General features: G+C 47.2%; 1 protein-coding gene across 3 annotated transcripts in view; it reads left to right on the top strand.

The window, feature by feature from the left end:
• HS3ST1 (heparan sulfate-glucosamine 3-sulfotransferase 1) overlaps window positions 1–14,220 on the top strand; it is a 33,841-nt gene extending 19,621 nt beyond the window's left edge. The window contains exons 2-3 of one of the 3 annotated variants that reach the window (XM_017350365.3): window positions 10,921–10,971; window positions 12,819–14,220. In XM_017350365.3, the coding sequence (XP_017205854.1) occupies window positions 12,928–13,863 (936 nt within the window). In that variant the 5' untranslated portion in view covers window positions 10,921–10,971; window positions 12,819–12,927 and the 3' untranslated portion in view covers window positions 13,864–14,220. Of the gene's footprint in view, window positions 1–10,920; window positions 11,062–12,818 lie in introns of all 3 variants that reach the window. The other 2 variants (XM_070069586.1, XM_051830003.2) reach the window with 2 other exon arrangements.
• The last annotated feature ends 4,667 nt before the right edge of the window (window positions 14,221–18,887 follow it).

Below are 18,887 nucleotides of genomic sequence, written 5' to 3'. Positions count from 1 at the left end.
ATATGGGATGCCGACATCCCAACTGGAACCTTAACTGCTGTGCCCCCTCCCCCCCCGCCTGCCCTGACTCAGCGTTTTCATTTGATGCTGGCTTGTTGGGATGTAACCCTTCCTATGTTGTAAAATGTCTGTACTAAGCGCTCATTTAAGCATCATGATAAACCAAGAATGTATCTGTTCAAAAAGAAATACAGAGACAAGGTCATGGGCCAACACCGAGCTTTAAGTTCCGTTGGCTTTCTACTAGCTTCCCCCAAGTCAGCACCCATACACAGTGAAGATGCGCGCCTGAGATTCGAGCCCTGGATCTGCACTGATGGATGTCCAGGGTTTGGGCCTTCTGCTCTTGTTTCTGAATTCCTCAGCAGGACGAAATCTCTCAAGCAGGGGCCCCTGCAGCCTCATCCTGGCCAGCTTATGCTCTCATAGCAGACCTCAGTGTAGACAGAGGCCTGCCTTCCCCTCACCCAGCCTTGACCTCTGCTGCAAACTCCACCCAGAATGAAGGCGCCTGTGGGACTTTCTGCTGAGCAAACTCCAAGTCTCCTCCAAGATTATGCAGAACCCTGCCTTTCCCACAGCAGTGTCCTTCCAGGCCTCATTCCTCTGCCAGCTCCTTGCTCTCTGAGCTCTGTTCCTGCTGTGGCTGTGGCTGGATCAACATTCACTCTGAAGCCTGTCATCAGCTCCTTCCACGTGCGTCTGCCACATCCTGGGGTGCTCGCTCCTTGAGGAGAACAGCTAGGCCATTTTGGTATCCCCAGGAATGCATTGCAATCTTATATCATAGGTGCCTTATAAAACTGGAGTGAGGGGCTGGCACTGTGGCGTAGCAGGTGAAGCCGCCGCCTGCAGTGCTGCCATCCCATATGGGCACTGGTTCGAGTCCCGGCTGCTCCACTTCCTGTACAGCTCTCTGCTATGGCCTGGGAAAGCAGTGGAAGATGGCCCAAGTCCTTGGGCTCCTGCACCTGCATGGGAGACCAGGAAGAAGTTCCTGGCTCCTGGCTTCGGGTCGGCGCAGCTCTGACCATTGCAGCCATCTGGGGAGTGAACCAATGGATGGAAGACCTCTTTCTCTCTGCCTCTCCTTCTTTCTCTGTGTAACTCTGACTTTCAAATAAAATAAATAAATCTTAAAAAAAAAAAAAAAACTGGAGTGAGCACCTGTGGGCAGCGTAGACCTCTCCACAGACTTACCCTCTATTCTGTTCTCTTTACCTTCACCTTACTTCACCATTAGTATTCTGTTATTACATCTGCAAAAACCAGAACCTTCCACATAAGAATCTTTTTTTAAAGATTTATTTATTTACTTGAAAGTCAGAGTTACACAGAGAGAGGAGAGGCAGAGAGAGAGAGAGAGAGAGAGAGAGGTCTTCCATCCGCTGGTTCACTCCCTAATTGGCCACAACGGCTGGAGCTGTGCCGATCTGAAGCCGGGAGCCAGGAGCTTCTTCCAGGTCTCCCATGCAGGTGCAGGGGCCCAAGGACTTGGGCCATCTTCTACTGCTTTCCCTGGCCATAGCAGAGAGCTGGAGCAGAAGAGGAACAGCCAGGACTTGAGCCTGCACCCATACAGGATGCTGGCACTGCAGGTGACGGCTCTACCCCCCACGTCACAGTGCCAGCCCCCCACATAAGAATCTATAACTGAATCTTCAAACATCGGATCAGACCACTCTGGTCTCTGGTCTCCAGTGACAGCTGCCGGAGTTGCCAGCAACAGCCTCTTTAAACAGACCACATGCTCAGCTGTTTGCTGCCATCCCCCTGCCAGCAGACAGGCTTCTTATGTTGTGGTCACATGCCTGAGACCAGGGGCCGTTGCGTGCTGCCCAGCAGAAGAATCCCAGCAAACTCTTCCTTTATTATTTTCTCCAATGGCAGTGTATTGTTCAGCTCACACTGCTATAACCAAACACCATAGACTGTTAAACACAGCTCTGGAGGCTGTAAGTTGGGGTTTTTGCCTGGGGTTCTTGGTGAGGCCCCTCTCCCTGACTTACGGACTTATGACTTCTGTGTTTTCACATGGAGACGAGAGAGGGAGAGAAGGGGCAAGGGAACATTCTAGTCTCTTCACTTCTTCTGAGGACAGTGGTTCTGTGGGATTAGCCTCTCACCCTTAGGACTTATCCCAAACACCCCCCCCCACACACACACACACACACACCTCCAGACACCATTACATAAAGGGCTGGGGTTCATCCTGTAAATGTAGGGAGGACACAGACATTCAGTCCATAGCAGACTGGCTCAAGAAATGAGAAATGAGACACATCCCCGCTCCTCCTATGCTCATGCCCATCCGGGAAAGAATTTACCTTGATTTTTCCAACAATTACGAGTATTTTCAGCTACAAACAGTCCAAATCTCTTTTGCCCTGACACACAAAAAAGCAGTTCAGCACCTCCACGGGTTTCCACACTCTGCTTAACTCAATTTCCCTCTGCAAAATAAGGCAGGACAAGAAGACAGCGTGGGGCCCTTTTGCCTCTGACGCCCTGTGTATCTTTCCTGGCCCTTTGTGGGGAAATGCTTGGGATTCCTGGGTGCTAGTTGGCTGTGAGGTGATGCACAACTTCATGCCCCAGCCAAGAGGATCCTGCAGCTGCAGCTGAGAGCCCCTTTTCCAAGGGGGAGGCATGCCCCAGACAGGGACTGATGCCATGTGCACCACTGTGGGCTGTAGCGGCCCTGCTGCCTGCAGCCCTGTTTCCACTCAGCTGCACTAAGTAATAAGAGGCCCTGTCCGCCTTCCATCACAGAGCTCTGCCGTTCACCGCCGGTGCCGGTGCCTTTCTGCTTCTAATGAAGGATTTATTTAGGTCACCACTGCGTGTGTCTGTGCCCAGCAATGCAGAGGAAACAGGCAGAGGAGAAGGAGCCCCTCCTCCTCTCCCTTCAGGGGCCCGGCCATTGCACCGCCCTCACTGCTCATCCCTCCTTCTGAGGCGTTTACAAAAGACCCTGCCCGTGCCCTCCTGCAAGCAGCTGAATCTTGTGTCACTGTCCCTTCTTCCTGTGCCTCTGTCTGGTTGAGTCACTGCCATCCCTTGGATCGTGAACGAAAGTGTTTGACTAATTATCATCCTTGCATCCCATTTATACCACATAGCATTTGGGGGGGAGGTGCATTTGGGGGAATGGATAAAAATAGCTACCGTGAATTGTAGGCTTGCCACAGGCCAGGCAATATCCTGAGCACTCTATCTGCTATTTCATTGAATCTTCACAATAAATATAACAGGGTCAAGGCATTTGCTTTGAAGAACCCAGCTTCAGGGCTGTCTTATGGATTTAAATTTGCAGAGCTGAGATTTGAGCCCAAGTTTCTGGCTCTAAATCCTGTTAATTCCAGTACCTCTCCTCCAAAATGCCATCTGTGTGACTGGAATAATCCGTCTTTTTTTTTTTTTTTATATGCTACAGCTATTTTTAATTCTGAGATTAAAGACAAATTACCCAATAGATAGATGGAAAGAAAGAAAGAAAGAATGAACGAACGAACTATAAAACATGCGAAGAACACCCCCATAGAAGTCAAAGTGATCAGAATCTCCCTTGCCCTGATGCAGAAGCCGTAAAGATTCCCTGGTGTTTGGGGTCAGTGTGAGGAGAGTCAGAGGATGCTGGTTCTCAGTCACTTAAGCACCTGCATGCTTCAGCTTGGAGTTCTAGGCCCTTTCCAAAGACTGTGGGTGGGTAGACCAGATGCCCTGTGAGCTTGGTAAGAATGAGGGTTCCCAGGCCTGCCTGCAGACCTTCTAGACCATCATCGGCATTTTGAGCTGCATAGTTGGGTTCTGAAAGCACTGTGTCCTGCAGCTCTGTCCTGGGAGGGAAGCTGTGGTCACCTCCCATCAGAATTATTGTCCAGATCCTTGATCCCTCTGTCCACCTCCGGTGAGAATAATGCTGTGTGGCTTCGATGTCAGGCTGCCCAATAGGGCTGGTTGCATTTGTGGTGGAGTTCTCAGAGGCTCAGAGACAGCTTGGAGACCTAAATCTCTGGCTCCCAGTACTGCTCCTGTTATTCTGTGCCGCCCTTCTTGGCTTGCCAAGGCTTCTTCCTTCAGTCTAAAGAGTGTCATGTCCATTACCCAGTTAAACTTTTGTAAACACGGAACACCCAGCTTTGCTAAGGACTCAACAGAGCATAGAATGTCTGGATGAGAGGCATTCAAAGAGTCCTGCTGTTTTTACAAGGGGACTATGGGGCCAATCACACAGCTTTCTTTTCCCAGACAGTAAATGTGATCCAAGGAAACTTATTAATGTTATGTGGCCCGAACCATGGTCTTTTCCACCCCATCCCACCATGAATTCTTTCCACCCCATCCCACCTCACAGTAATTATCATAAACAAATCCAAACAAAAATCAATGTCAACATTTGTTGAAGACTGTCATGTATAGGCGACTTCAGGGAAATAAATATTTATGGAGGTCTTGAAACATCACTGTCTTTTTGTAGACTGACAGGCACAAGCTAAATCTGTTTTCTATTTCTTGCTTTCTGAGATGACTGGCCAAGGATGGAAATTGGATACCAGTGCAACACGCTCTTAAATAGCTTTGCAAAGATGAAAGGGAAAACATTTTGACTCCTAAAGATGAACAAATAACCTTATACTTTTAATTGCCCAGAAGTTTGGTTGGCTAAAAAAAGGCAGTTCTGCTTTGCAAGCTGTCTTAAGTCAGGTTTCAGTTCATTCCAGAAAATTAAATCACCCAACACCATGGGCTGCTTGGAAAGAAGCAGCCCTTGCATATCGGTATCATAGCTCTCATACTTTCTGTTATCTCATCCTGCATTGCAGAAAGCTGGCCCCTCTTGCCTGGAATGCACTCCTCACCATGCACAGGGAAGCATCACCACTCAGGTTGGGGGTGGGGGGCATAGTGAGAGCTTTGGAGAGATCCCATGGAGTTGCGTTTGGGTACTTCCTGATTCTGTGACCTTGAAAAGGTCATTTAACCTTAGTAGTATGTTTCCATCTCTATATCCTGGGGAGAAAGTGAGACCATTAACATTTGCTGAATGCCTACTGTGTGCCAGGCATTAAGCACATATTGGCCATTGGTGATCATATTTCATGATGGTGACATCCATATGACACAGGCCTAAGCCCATTTTGTAGAATGGCACAGTGAGCCATTTATAAAACCTGAATTTAATTATGTAAAGAATTCTAGTTTGGATCTGTCTTCTTGCAAAAGCTTCTTTGCTTTTCCATTACATTTACCACCTTTTCCTTTCTTAACAATTGCAAAATAAAAGAGAGCAGCCATATCCTGGCATTGCTGCAAGTCCTAGAAGAAGTAATTTATATACAGGTGCTTACTGCCTGGTACGTAGTAGACGCACAGCAAGTAATCCCTTCCTCTGCATCCCTTTTGTTATATCCCATGAAATACTTGTGGCTGAGTGTTTTTTTTTTTTTTAAGATTTCTTTGTTTATTTGAAAGGCAGAGTTACAGAGAGGCAGGGGCAGAGGCAGAGAGAGAGAGAGAGAGAGAGAGAGACATCTTCCATCCCCTGGTTCACTCCCCCAAATGGCTGCAACAGCCAGAGCTGGGCCCATGAGCCAGGAGCTTGGAGCTTGTCCCAGGTCTCATGCGTGTACAGAGGCCCAAGGACTTGGACCATCTTCCACTGATTTCCCAGGCCACAAAGACAGCTGGATCAGAAGTGGAGCAACTGGGACTTGAACAGGTGCCCATATGTGATGCCGGCACTGCAGGTGGCGGCTTTACCCACTATGCCACAATGCCAGCTCTGGCTGAGTGGTTTATCATCACTGCTACTCTGGGAGAGATTCTTATGTGTGCGAGCAATGTCCCCATCTCTTGTGGAGAGGCTGTGAGGTGTGTTGCCATTAGAGGCATGGCAGACAACACTGATGCTTGTATGTGAAATGTACCTTTTGTGAAATATTCCAGTTATCTCATTTTACCCATGAATATGTTCCAGTGGTGGGACTGAGAGCATATATTATAGTTAATTACACTTGAAATCTAGGTCATGATGTAAATTATGTAATGGGGAGACTTAAGGAGAAAATTAAAATATTTTTGAAGGGTTATTTCATAGCTTTCCTTTATTTTTAATTAAAATATTTTTAGATGCTCAGGTGATAATGTCCGATCACCACTAGAAATGTTGAGCTCGCCTTTTGACATCTGATTTCTGCTTGACTCTCCAGGGGTGTAAGAGTCACGGCCTTTTGATGCAGTCTTTTTTTTTTTTATATAGACAAATAGCTGTTAGCTTTCTCTTTCTACTATATTAGAATCCTTTTCCAGTAAATTCAAGCTGTTTCCCTGACTGTTCACTACTACTGACAGGCTCTTTCATCAGGAAGAGTGACTAGAACCTACTATGTGCTAGCTATTGTGCCAGGAGCAGGTGGCATAGGAAGATGAGACTCTACACACGAGGCTCAGGGACGCACATTTTCTTGGTGGAGAGACAGAAAGTAAACAAGAACGTAAGATTTTGGCTAGCACATGAGAAATATAAAATGGGATGATGTAAAAGAAAATGACTAAAGGGGGCCGGCGCCGCGGCTCACTAAGCTAAACCTCCACCTTGCGGCGCTGGGTTCTAGTCCCGGTCGGGGTGCCGGATTCTGTCCCGGTTGCCCCTCTTCCAGGCCAGCTCTCTGCTGTGGCCAGGGAGTGCAGTGGAGGATGGCCCGAGTGCTTGGGCCATGCACTCCATGGGAGACCTGGTTCCTGGCTTCGGATCAGCACCATGCGCCGGCCGCGGAAGACCTTTCTCTCTGTCTCTCTCTCACTGTCCACTCTGCCTGTCCAAAAAAAAAAAAAAAAGACTAAAGGGGGTGGGGGTGCATTGTGCTGCAGGGAGAGTTGGCATTTGAAATAAAATCTGAATGGCAGGGAAGAGGCAGCCTCAGAAAGCCTGGGGCACAGTATCCTGGGGACAGGGAGCTGCAAATGCCAAGCCCCAGCGCTGGGATGAGCTTTGTGAGCTCAAAGGGACAGAAAAGCAAGGGAGTCAGCACCTTGGCTGGAAGGAGCAAGTTGAGGCAGAGGGTCAGGATGGTCCAGTTCTAGGAGTTTTGACTTAATTCTCACCGCAGAAGAAACTTCATCTGGACAATCCCATGGACTTTTCCTTGGGTTCCCCATGCCTGGCACGTGGCTAACGTCTTCAAGTCGGGGCCTCAAGAAGCCTAGTGTCACTGATGGGAAGCACTCTTGTCTTTTGAATTCCTGAACCTCGGGATTTGTTTCATATCTTCAGTTCCCAGAAAACAGTCTCCTTGATAAAGGGAAAGAGATAGGTGATGGGGTTGCCCCTTGGGACCTATTGGCCCATGGCCAAAAGAGAGGATTCATTTTGTCCATCAAGCAGGTCTGGGCCTTCAAAGAAGCTCTGTCTCTTAGCAAAGAACTGGTGCCAGGTGTGAATGCTTTACCTGAGCCAAAGAATCAAACCAAGCAGCTAAGTTACCAAGAACCAGACACTCGACTCGTGGTTAGGAATCAAACCATCGAGTCCAGTAATTAGTTGCCCACTAACTCCAGGCATTACCAAGTGTGAGAGAGATGGAGAGGAATCTGGCTTTGCCTATTCAGCCTGAATTTGAATCTTATCTCTGCCTCTCACTTTCTAGACAAATCACTTCATTTCTCAGAGCCTCACTTTCTTGTAGCCAAATTAGCTCTCTGGAGGACTTGCAGTGAGGATTGCAAGGAGCCCTGTGGGCAAAGTTGCCAGCCTCGTTCATGTTTAGCAGCAAGTGCGGCGGAAGGGAGCTGTGATTGCTGCTTGTGCCAAGGGATGTGGCCTTGGCTGCAGGTTCAGTGAGCTTCCTGTGTCCACTCACTTGCCATCTCAGGGCTCCAATCTTTCTGAAGGTTCCATGAGCTCAGTATTACCTGGTGTGTTTCTTGATGTTGAAAATAATGAATTTATCTTCAGAGAGAATAATTTATTTGTGCTACCTGCAAGCTTAAACTTGCCTCCTTCGTCCTTTTCCTGCTCAGGAAGTTCCCTAATCTGTGAGTAGGAATCTTGCTGTAAAGAGTGGGCTGTGCACACTTCAACAGCTTTTGGACTAAGAATCCCCACTGTGCTCAGTGCTCTCTGTCATTGGCCACATGTGGCCTTGCGATACAGTGCAAGGGTAAATATGTACACATGGAATTTGGAAGACTGAGTACAAAAAAGGGCAAAGTATCTCATTTTTCATGGTGATTTTATGTTGGTGTGATAACATTTTGGCTTATGTAAACTATATTATTTCTGCTTTAATGTGGCTCCCAGCAAAAGTAAATATGCATGTGTGGCTCATATTACAATTCTATTGGATCACCCTGATACATATTATCCTCTTTAGTCTCAATGTAATCACTGTCAGTAAATGATGCTATTACCATCCTACTGATGAGCAAACTGAGACTGACAGGGCAAGTCACTTTGAGATGAAAGCTAGGGCAGAACTCCCAACTCCAGGGCCTGAGTGATTCCTTTTCATGTCTTGACTGAACAGAAGGAACAAATGAGTTTGACCTCGTGCTGTGGGTACTCTGTGAGCCAGTGGCTTTAAGAGTTGGTGGCCTGTGAGCTATCACTGCTGGGTGGACATTGCAGGGACTTTCTTCCTCAGGACCCCGACAACATTGTCAGTATTTTACGTTAAGACTCCTGACTTGGGAAAGAGCGAACATAGCAGTCACACTGCAGAACTGGCATTCGGGAATCAAAGCCCCAGGCTGAGGTACCAAGATTTACTCTGTGACCTTGGATGAGTTATCTTGGGCTTTCCTCACCTATAAAATAGAAGCCAAAGACTAAATGATTCCGTGCTGCGCTGATGCTCATAACTCCGTCATCAAGATTAAGCTGGAGGAGGGGCAGGTGTTTGGCCCTAGTGGTTAGGATGCCAGTTGAGATGTTCATGTCTCATATCAGAGTGGCTGAGTGCATCCCTGAATCAGCTTCTGACTCCAGCTTCCTGCTAATATGGACCTTGGGAGGCAGCAGTGATGACTCCAGTATTTGGGCCTCTGCCATCCACATGGGAAACCTGGCTTCAGTTCCCAGCTACTGGCTTCAGCCTGGCTCCACCTTGGCTACTGCTGCCATTTTCCCTGGGAAGTGAACCAGCAGATGTGAGCTCTGTTTGTCCGTTTCTCTGCTTCTCGAATAAATTGAATAATAATAAAAAAAGATCAGCATGACCCAGATGACTGGTTAATAGGATCACCTGAGCTTGGATATCTTCCCTTTTCTGAAGATGTTACTAAAAATATTACCAAAATATCATAGGAGGAAGTTGGCTCCAAATAGGCACTGTGTGACTATAATACAATATAATTTACATATAAATTCATACCCATATATACACACATGTGTACCTGTGTTCTTGTTTATATGTATATACATAAACATAATCATATATGTACACAAGAATACTTCAAAAAGTTGGTGTAAAGTGGAATCAAAGTTTAATTTACTGTGGTGCAAAAAATTTTTAGAGTTCTTGCATAGTTTTTTTTATAATACTCATTTTCCATGAACTTTTTACAGACTTCTTGTAAATGTGGCATTCATGTATACATAGGTGATTTTATTTCATGAGATTCAAATATTTTTGGAACAAAAGGCCTGAATGTAAGTAAATACATTTTTTGGAAGTATTAAAGTGGGAACAGGAGATTTTAAAACTACTCACTGCCCAGTTTCTCTTTGTGAAGCACATGGTATATTTAGTGTTCTCTCTGTATGTGCTGGTAACTCCCCTTGAGGAAGCAATCTCAGATGTGCACGGTGCTAACCAGGGTGCTTCATATCAAGGTGGAAAGAGCCTGAGCAGACAGGAAGGCGAATTTCAGACCTGGTCTCTGTTTCTAGTGCTTAGCTGTGGAACACTCCCCATCTCATTTCCTGGGTGTGAATACAGACCTGTAAGATGGAAGGAACTGTGCCCACCCCCATGAGCACAGCAGTCAGACCACCCCTTACTTCAAACCCCTCACTCTGCCACACATTAACACATACACACAGAGGGCACACACACAGAGGGCACATACACAGAGGGCACATACACAGTGGGCACACACACAGAGGGCACATACACACAGAGGGCACATACACACAGAGGGCACACACACAGAGGGCACACACACACAGAGGGCACATACACACACAAAGGGCACACACACAGAGGGCACACACACAGAGGGCACACACAGAGGGCACATACACAGTGGGCACACACACAGAGGGCACATACACACAGAGGGCACATACACACAGAGGGCACACACACAGAGGGCACACACACAGAGGGCACGTACACAGCGGGCGCATACAGAGGGCACATACAGAGGGCACACACACAGAAGGCACGTACACACACACAGCAGGCACACACACACAGCAGGCACATACACACACCCTAAAAGTGTATCAGGCAATCATGACAGGTCCATTGGGTTAACCATGTGGGTAATCGAAAAGCAAATGAAGTTTGACTGAAACATACTGAAACTTTCAGTTGACTAAAGCAAATGGGCCATTAAATTGAGCTCATCTGATCAGTAGAACCAACCTTAAACCTCTTTGTACTTGGCAATCTCTCCCTAAATATTTTTCCCCTAAGGAGTTACATCATTGGTCTCTGAGGTCCCTTCTTCAGTTTTTGTAGTTCTCTAACAACTTCTCTGTGCTTGTTCTTCAGTATACACTTTCAAAGCAGATTGCACAGTGTCTACGGGGTTAGAGCCACTGGTTTCATCATAAAGATGGAAGCCCTGAGCAGCCCTCTTCTGAGCTTGTCTGCGTCCCTTCCTGAGCGTGTGCTTTTGCTTTCATATAAATAAATCTTACTTCTTTGCTGAACTTTATCGACATCTCCTCTTTGAATTCCTTTTTGCCAGGGAGAAAAGAACCTGGACCAAGCCTAGCCAGGAGTCACCCCACAATACCAGGTGGGTGGCAGGAACCCAATCATTTGCTAATTTGCCCCTGATGTCCTGGAGGAAGCTGACATGTGGAGTGGAGCTGGCATTCAAATTCAGGCACGTTGATATGGGATGTGGGCATCCACGTGGCACCTCAACTGATAAGCCAAATACCTGCTCCTGCTATCCCTCTTAAACATACTTAAATGTTTAATATGGACTAAGGGAGTCTCCTTTTTCAAGATCAATACATAAAGACTAAGAATAAAAAAAGGGAACCTTAGATTTTGTTGCTTATGTCTTCTTTATCAGTTTTAAACTAATGAAGTGATTTTTAAACCTGCTATAAAAATGACAGGTCCTACTGATGGAGAGTTTTTTTGTTTTGTTTTGTTTTTTTGTTTTTTTTTTTTTGGAGGTAGCTTGTAAAACCTGCAGTGCCCAAGTTGAGTCTGTCTCTAACCCATTGCTTAATATATTTAAGCAGGAATGGAAGTGGGAGCCTCCAACCTCCTCTTCCTGGGACACAAGCTGTTGTGTATCATGCATGAGAACATGAACCATGACTTGTTCATCTGTGGGAACTGCATAGCACTTAGGCCAGCAGTGCCCGTGACCATGAAGAGCTTTGTTGCCCAGACGTGATACATCTCGTGGGTAATGAGGATTGTGGGAGAAGGGAGGCAGTCTGTGGAAAGGGATCCCTATACTTAGAGTTTTTTATGTGGGCTCCAAATTTGGAAATGGGTTAAATTTCTGTGTCCTTAGACAAGACTTGCATCTATAAAATGGTGGTAATAGGTATCCTGCCTTGTGGCCCTGTCCTGCAGTGTCGTGGTGACAATCACAACTTGATAAATAGCAGAGCTTTGTGAAAAAGAAGGCTTTTTGCTCTTTCTAGTAAGCTCATGTACTTATCCCTTTAGGCCTGCTTCAAACACTCCCTTTACCACGAAGAAATCCTAAGGTGCTCCAATGAAAGGAATGAGCATTCACTCCTCCTAAACGTGCTCATTACATGTGCCGCCCTGATGCTTGTGGTCAGGTTGACAAATTCATGTCACAATGCAAACCAGGACACACCTTAGTGGCTTAAAAGCACAACGGTGCATTAACAAGAGGTGACATGGAAGAGGGGAGAAGTCCTCTTGACATCAGGCTGGGGACAGGGGCAGTGTCATCCATCCACATGCCATTGGCCAAGCCCAAATCGATCCTGAAATGCTTCCTTACTGGCAATGAGGCCATGGATGCAGAGTGAAGCATTGCAGCTAACCATTCACTGTTCTGTACAGGTTCATCTACCCCACTAGATTAGGTGCCTCTGGGTGGGCAGAGCAGGAAGGGCAGAGACGCCGGGTTGTCTATCACCAGGGTCTGACAAGGTGGATACTCCACGATGCCTGCTGAGATCCAAAGGACCTGACAATGGTTTGTGGTTTCCTTTAGCACTGGTTGGCAAGACTATGACTGGTGGGCCAAATTTCATTTATTTATTTATTTTTTGTGCAGCCAGCCGGAAAGGAGCAAGCATGTTAATGACAAATGAAAATCACATGAAAGTCGCATCTCAGTGGCCCTCCATCAAGTTTTCCCGGAATGCGACCACACCCTTCCTTTGGGTATTGTGTGTGGCTGCTTTAGATCTACAGCAGCTTAGTTGGCATTGGAGTTGCCATAGAGACCGCATGTCCCCTGAAGCCTAAAATATTTACTCTCTAGCCCTCTACAGAAAGTGTTTGCCACCCCCTGCCTTTAGGATAAAGAAACCAAGGGTGGCAACAGAGCGGTGAACGCAGTGCCCAAGCCTGCAACTGTCGGTTGGATTACCTCTGTGTTTATATTGGGTTAATATTTCCTCCTTTGTTCCCTAGTAATTGGCGGTCCGCATCGCCCATGACCCACTGATCGGAGGCCACACCCTCGCTGCACGCTTCATGACCCAGCGGCACTCGGCCCAGTGAAGCCACCGTGGTGTCCAGCATGGCCGCGCTGCTCCTGGGCGCGGTGCTGCTGGTGGCCCAGCCCCAGCTAGTGCCTTCCCGCCCCGCAGCCCCCGGAGCCGAGCGGGGCCAGCAGGAGCTGGTGCGGAACGCGGGCACAGTCCAGGGCGACATGGGGGACCGTGCGGCCCCCAACGGCTCCGTGCAGCAGCTGCCGCGGACCATCATCATCGGCGTGCGCAAAGGCGGCACGCGCGCGCTGCTGGAGATGCTGAGCCTGCACCCCGACGTGGCGGCCGCCGAGAACGAGGTGCACTTCTTCGACTGGGAGGAGCACTACAGCCACGGCCTGGGCTGGTATCTCAGCCAGATGCCCTACTCCTCGCCACACCAGCTCACCGTGGAGAAGACGCCCGCCTACTTCACGTCGCCCAAAGTGCCTGAGAGGGTCCACAGCATGAACCCGGCCATCCGGCTGCTGCTCATCCTGCGGGACCCGTCGGAGCGCGTGCTGTCTGACTACACCCAAGTGTTCTACAACCACTTGCAGAAGCGCAAGCCCTACCCGACCATCGAGGAGTTCTTGGTGCGGGACGGCCGGCTCAACGTGGACTACAAGGCGCTCAACCGCAGCCTGTACCACGTGCACATGCAGAACTGGCTGCGCTTCTTCCCGCTGCGCCACATCCACATCGTGGACGGCGACCGCCTCATCAGGGACCCCTTCCCCGAGATCCAGAAGGTGGAGAGGTTCCTGCAGCTGTCGCCGCAGATCAACGCCTCGAACTTCTACTTCAACAAAACCAAGGGCTTCTACTGCCTGCGGGATGGCGGGCGAGACCGCTGCTTGCACGAGTCCAAGGGGCGGGCTCACCCCCAGGTGGATCCCAAGCTGCTCAGCAAACTGTACGAATATTTTCACGAGCCAAATAAGAAATTCTTCGAGCTCGTGGGCAGAACATTTGACTGGCACTGATTTGCAGTAAGCTTAGGCCCTGGACATTTGCTATTGTCAGTTCGGGTGTACATGGGGGGAGGGGAGAATTTTAAAAGGGCATTTAAGCTATAATTTATTTGTAAAATCCATAAATTACTTCTGTACAGTATTAGATTCACAATTGCCATATCTATATATATATATATACTAGTTATATTTTTCTACTTGTTAAATGGAGGGCATTTTGTATTGTTTTTCATGGTTGTTAACATTGTGTAATATGTCTCTATATGAAGGAACTAAACTATTTCACTGCAAAAAAAAAAAAAGAAAAAATAGATTTTTCTGGAGATGCTGTCTTTTTTTAAATATAACTGACTTGCCCCCAACTCAAAATAGCTGTCTGTGTTGCACTCATTGCAGAATCTATATTCATTTGTTACTTAAAAAAGTAAGGTTTTCATGGCTATTAAGATGGTCTCTCCTCCCCTTTCCTTTCTGCTTTGCTCTTTTTAATTATTAATGTCTCACTGTGGTCATCGGATTTATTTATTTTTTGCTTGCATTGTAAGATGTATCTTCACTGAGTTTTCCTGTTATTCATGGAGGTTGCATTGTCACCCATTCCTGACTGCAGCAGGTACCCTCTGCATCTGGCTTTTAATCCCAAGTAAGCCCAGTATGGAAAAAGTCATGTTAAGAATGGAGAAGCTGTTAATAACCTGCAAGAGGTTCCCTGTAATCCATCTTTGTGGTCAGGAATATTTGCAGATACTTCTGATCTTAGCAATCAGCAAACCACTAGTAAAGGGGATTATACCCTTGGCCTTCACAGTGTTTGGGGCTGTGTGCTCTGCTCCCTGTTGACAGTTAGCCTCTGGCAGGCCACTTAGAATGGACAATGGAAATTGCAAAATCTCTGTTGTGTGTTTCCATCTTTTAGATGCTGTGAAAAACTGACTGAAGTGGTAGCTCTTGCTTAGTTTGGAAGCCCGTGTTTTTTTCCTGAAAGATCAACGTACATTTATAGACAGATACACCCCATGCATTGGAACATAAATGTGTGAATGTTTCAAAATAAACTCCAAGCTTGGAATCCTGGCTATGGAAGAAAATGTAAACTCTCAAGGGTTGAAGTTAAAATGTAAAAGGGCCTAGTTGAGCATAGCATAGAAGGAACCCTTACACCTGCACCCAGAGGCAAGAGGCCCTGTTTGAACTGGAGACAGTCACATAAGCTCGTTTGACTGTCAGTTTTCTCATGCATTCTTCATTTGGTCAGCCTTGAACAGAATTAATAGGTTAGGGTTTTTTTTCCTTATGAAAGTTAAAGAGAAAATACAATAAGCAAAATAAACTTGGTTCCTGACATGCTATACACTTCAGAATGAGGGGAGGATGGCCATTATTGATTGTCTGCTTCACTAAAATTTCTCCAAGCAGTCCCAGGTTGGAGGAATTATTAGGGCAAATTCGAAGAGGGAGGAATAGACTTGGAGAACATGGGACTTTGCCCAAGATCACAAGGACTATAAGCCAGGCCCTGGAATCCACTCATAGCCAAAACACAGATATTTGTTTTGAAAAGCTCAGAAACAGTGACTTGAGCTGACTTTCCTCCCCTGGTACCAAAAGTCATCATCCTAGGAGGTGTGATTGAGCCAGAGGAAGGGCAAGGAGGAGCTGTTGTTTTGTTAGCAGTATTATCAGGGAAGTGAGTCATCCTGGTTCTGCTTCAGCTACTCAGTCTGATCTGACCTTAACATGGCCCATGCCACACCCCTGGCCATGGATGGACAATAGAGAGTACTGGGTCCTCTTCAGAACCCAGTGAGGTTATCATTCAACCACCGCCTCCCCAGAAGGCATAGCAGAAACATTTATAGCAGGGTTCCCCCCAACATGGTGGTGTTTTGTTTTGTTTAGTTTTGTTTTTTGACAGGCAGAGTGGACAGTGAAAGAGAGAGACAGAGAGAAAGGTCTTCCTTTGCCATTGGTTCACCCTCCAATGGCCGCCGCGGCCGGCGTGCTGATCCGATGGCAGGAGCCAGGTGCATCCTCCTGGTCTCCCATGGGGTGCAGGGCCCAAGCACTTGGGCCATCCTCCACTGCACTCCCTGGCCACAGCAGAGAGCTGGCCTGGAAGAGGAGCAACCGGGACAGAATCCGGCGCCCCGACTGGGACTAGAACCCGGTGTGCCGGCGCCGCAAAGCAGAGGATTAGCCTAGTGAGCCGCGGCGCCGGCCACGACTTGGTGTTTTGCAGTGTGCAGAGTGCCTTCCTCTACCCCACATCCCTGGATCTTGATTTTTATCTCAGTCTTTGAAGAGCTGAAGAAATGAGGAGACCCAGAAAGGCAAGATCAGGTTTGAAGGCTGCTCAGGAGCCTGCTGACTGCAGAAATTCTGACGACAGTGTCTGAGTCTCAAGGTGGGGTCTTTGCAAACTTCCTGTGCATGTCTGTGCCCTGTGGGAGGGGGTGTGGCTGAACCCTTGACTGTCGGGCAAGGGATGATGAGCAGGAATCGGGGAAGACAGGACCATCAGAGTGGCATAGTTGGTAGTGGGGGGTGGTCTAGTATGAAAGGGTTGCTGGGTATAAAGGAGTCAGATGTCAGATCAATTTCTGGTATGACTGCAGCTCATCACTGGGAAGGTAAAGGATGAGCAACCATTGCATCGGTTCCAGCCCAGGTGTTCAGATTTCTGAGCACTGATACTAGGAGGAGGCCCTGCAAGTAGTCAGGGACCCTGGTCCCTCATAAACATGCCTTATGCCAATTATATTAACAAAGAGACAGTGTCCAGCTCGGTCAAATGAGGCTCCTGCCCAGCCTACCTGGGGGAGGGCAGGGGCATCCTGGACCTCCACAGGGGGTCCTTCCAGAAAGGCAACTGAGAGTTCTGAAAGGAAAGCCTCAACTATGGAATTTGGAGATTGCCCCTGACCTGGTGCTTCTGAATGAAGGCAGCCCCTGCCCCTTTCTCCGGGAATGAGCTGGTGCTGAAATCCTGCTAACACGGTTTGCTTATCAGCTCACAGCTCCAAAATTGACTAATCTAGGAAAAATGATGATGCACCTCTGAGCAGAGGGTGCCTTACTTCTTCCATCCAGGGAGACTGTTACTCAGCTGTGGGAACATACAGGGCAGAAAAGACCACAGGCCAGTGTGCCTGCTGCTTGTAGTGGTAGGGTCAGAGGTTAGCATTAGGCACTAAAATTTTATTTTTCCTTCAAGCCACTGCTCTGTGCTCAGCATAGTATTAATTCCTCAGAATAAAAAAAAAAACTAAAATGCAGTGACTAATAGCCATTAACTACTTTGGGTTTTAATAAACAAAGAGGGGGCCAAGAGAGCAAGAGAAATGGTATTGATCTATTTACAGCCTGGAAGGGCAATGTAGTTCATGGCTTGACAGTTAATTCAGCAACAGCCCTCGGAAAACTCAACTAGCCCCATTATAGAGAGGAGAAAACTGAGGCTAAAGAAATTATCCACCTGCAAGTCATGTTTTTAGGAGAAATAAGGGAGTATGTTCACTCTAAGGGAATAGTGATCCAACAATGGGACGTGTTGACACTGGGTATTGAAAACGTGATAGAAGAAGTCACCTCCCATCTCTCAGAGTAGTGAGGGCTGAAAAATCTCCCCAGAGATCACATTGCATGACAGAGCTATGACCCAGGCCACTTGACATCAGACCACAAGGGCCCTAAAGTTTTACAGGAAGGCATCATGGAGTAATTGCCATGGGATCATGGAAGGCAGTGATGTCACTAGACATTCTGCACAAAGAAAGCTTGAGGATTCAAGCCATTGCTATGGGTGGGGAAGTAGGAGGAAAGAGACAGGCAAATGACTTGTCTAGTGGGCAACAAAATGGGTTGAACACAATGAGTAGGCAAGACTCTTAGACCCTTGTGGCCTTGGTGACTGCTGTCCAACGCTGAGGTCCTAGAAGCTTACTTTTCAAGCACTCGTGTCTCTGGCTCCTGTGCAGATGTTCCTGTTGCATAAAAACAACTATCATATATTGTACACCTGCTGTATGCTTCGTATTTTAAGTATGTTGCTTCTAACCCACGTAATTCTGAGAAGGAAAATGTGTACTAACACAAAATGAAAGAGCCTGCCCAGCATAGAGCTATTGATTATTACAACTGGAATTTTGTCTCCAGTATCCTTGTTTGACTACTTTTCATCCCGTCATATGGGGAAGGGGAAGAAGCAAAGCGGGAGTGTCTTTTAGGCAAAGCTTGTAAGGGAAAGTATAAGCACTAGGATATGAGGTTGGCTACAGAGGGGCTGTTGAGATCACCTTCAAGCAAGATCATGCTGGGAATTGATGTCACACAGACAAGATAAAATATGCCACTTGCTGGCACAAGTCCATTTGGGAACTTCAGTTAAAGGCCAGAACAAAACTCTCCAAATGTCAAACCAGGAGAGGAACAAAGACCAAGAGTAATTGCCATCTGATTCACTTGCTTGGCTAAAATATTTTGATATAGGTAACAGCCTTGGTTCACTCTGATGTTCAGACCTTTACTCCCTGTTTCTCAAATTCCCATTTGGGCAAAAGGAGAGAAAAGGAAATTAGAGCCAGGAGACTGAAGTGTGAAGCCTGGACCTACCAGTCATGATGCATGTGGCCTTAGCTTCAATTTCTAGGACCACAATTTATTTCTTGGTAGAAAAATGAGTTGATATTTACTTCACTCTGTTTAGGGGGACAAGTCAATGGCATAAATAGGAGAAAATTATAAACTCAGTGAGTATGTGGCACAGTGATTCAGAGCACTTATGATATGCAAGACTGAATACAACTGGTTTGGATCAGTCAGCAGGCACGGTTGTAGCGTGGCTGCAATGGCTCACCCTTTAGTGTTTTCTGGAGGAATCCCTTCCATTAGCAAGAGCTGGCTTTCCTGGAGGTTCCTGGGAAGTAGGCCCACCATGCTCCCTAGCTTTCCTGGGGGCAGTAGGTAACTAGAGATTAACTGATGTGGGATGGGTGTACAGGTAGTGGACGACGTACTTGTCTCTTGCAGAACAACCT

This window comes from Oryctolagus cuniculus, chromosome 2, assembly GCF_964237555.1.
Source record: "Oryctolagus cuniculus chromosome 2, mOryCun1.1, whole genome shotgun sequence".
In the NCBI taxonomy this organism is placed as follows: domain Eukaryota; kingdom Metazoa; phylum Chordata; class Mammalia; order Lagomorpha; family Leporidae; genus Oryctolagus; species Oryctolagus cuniculus.
Note: the sequence above shows the minus strand (reverse complement) of the source record. Positions and strands in the feature narration are given on the sequence as shown.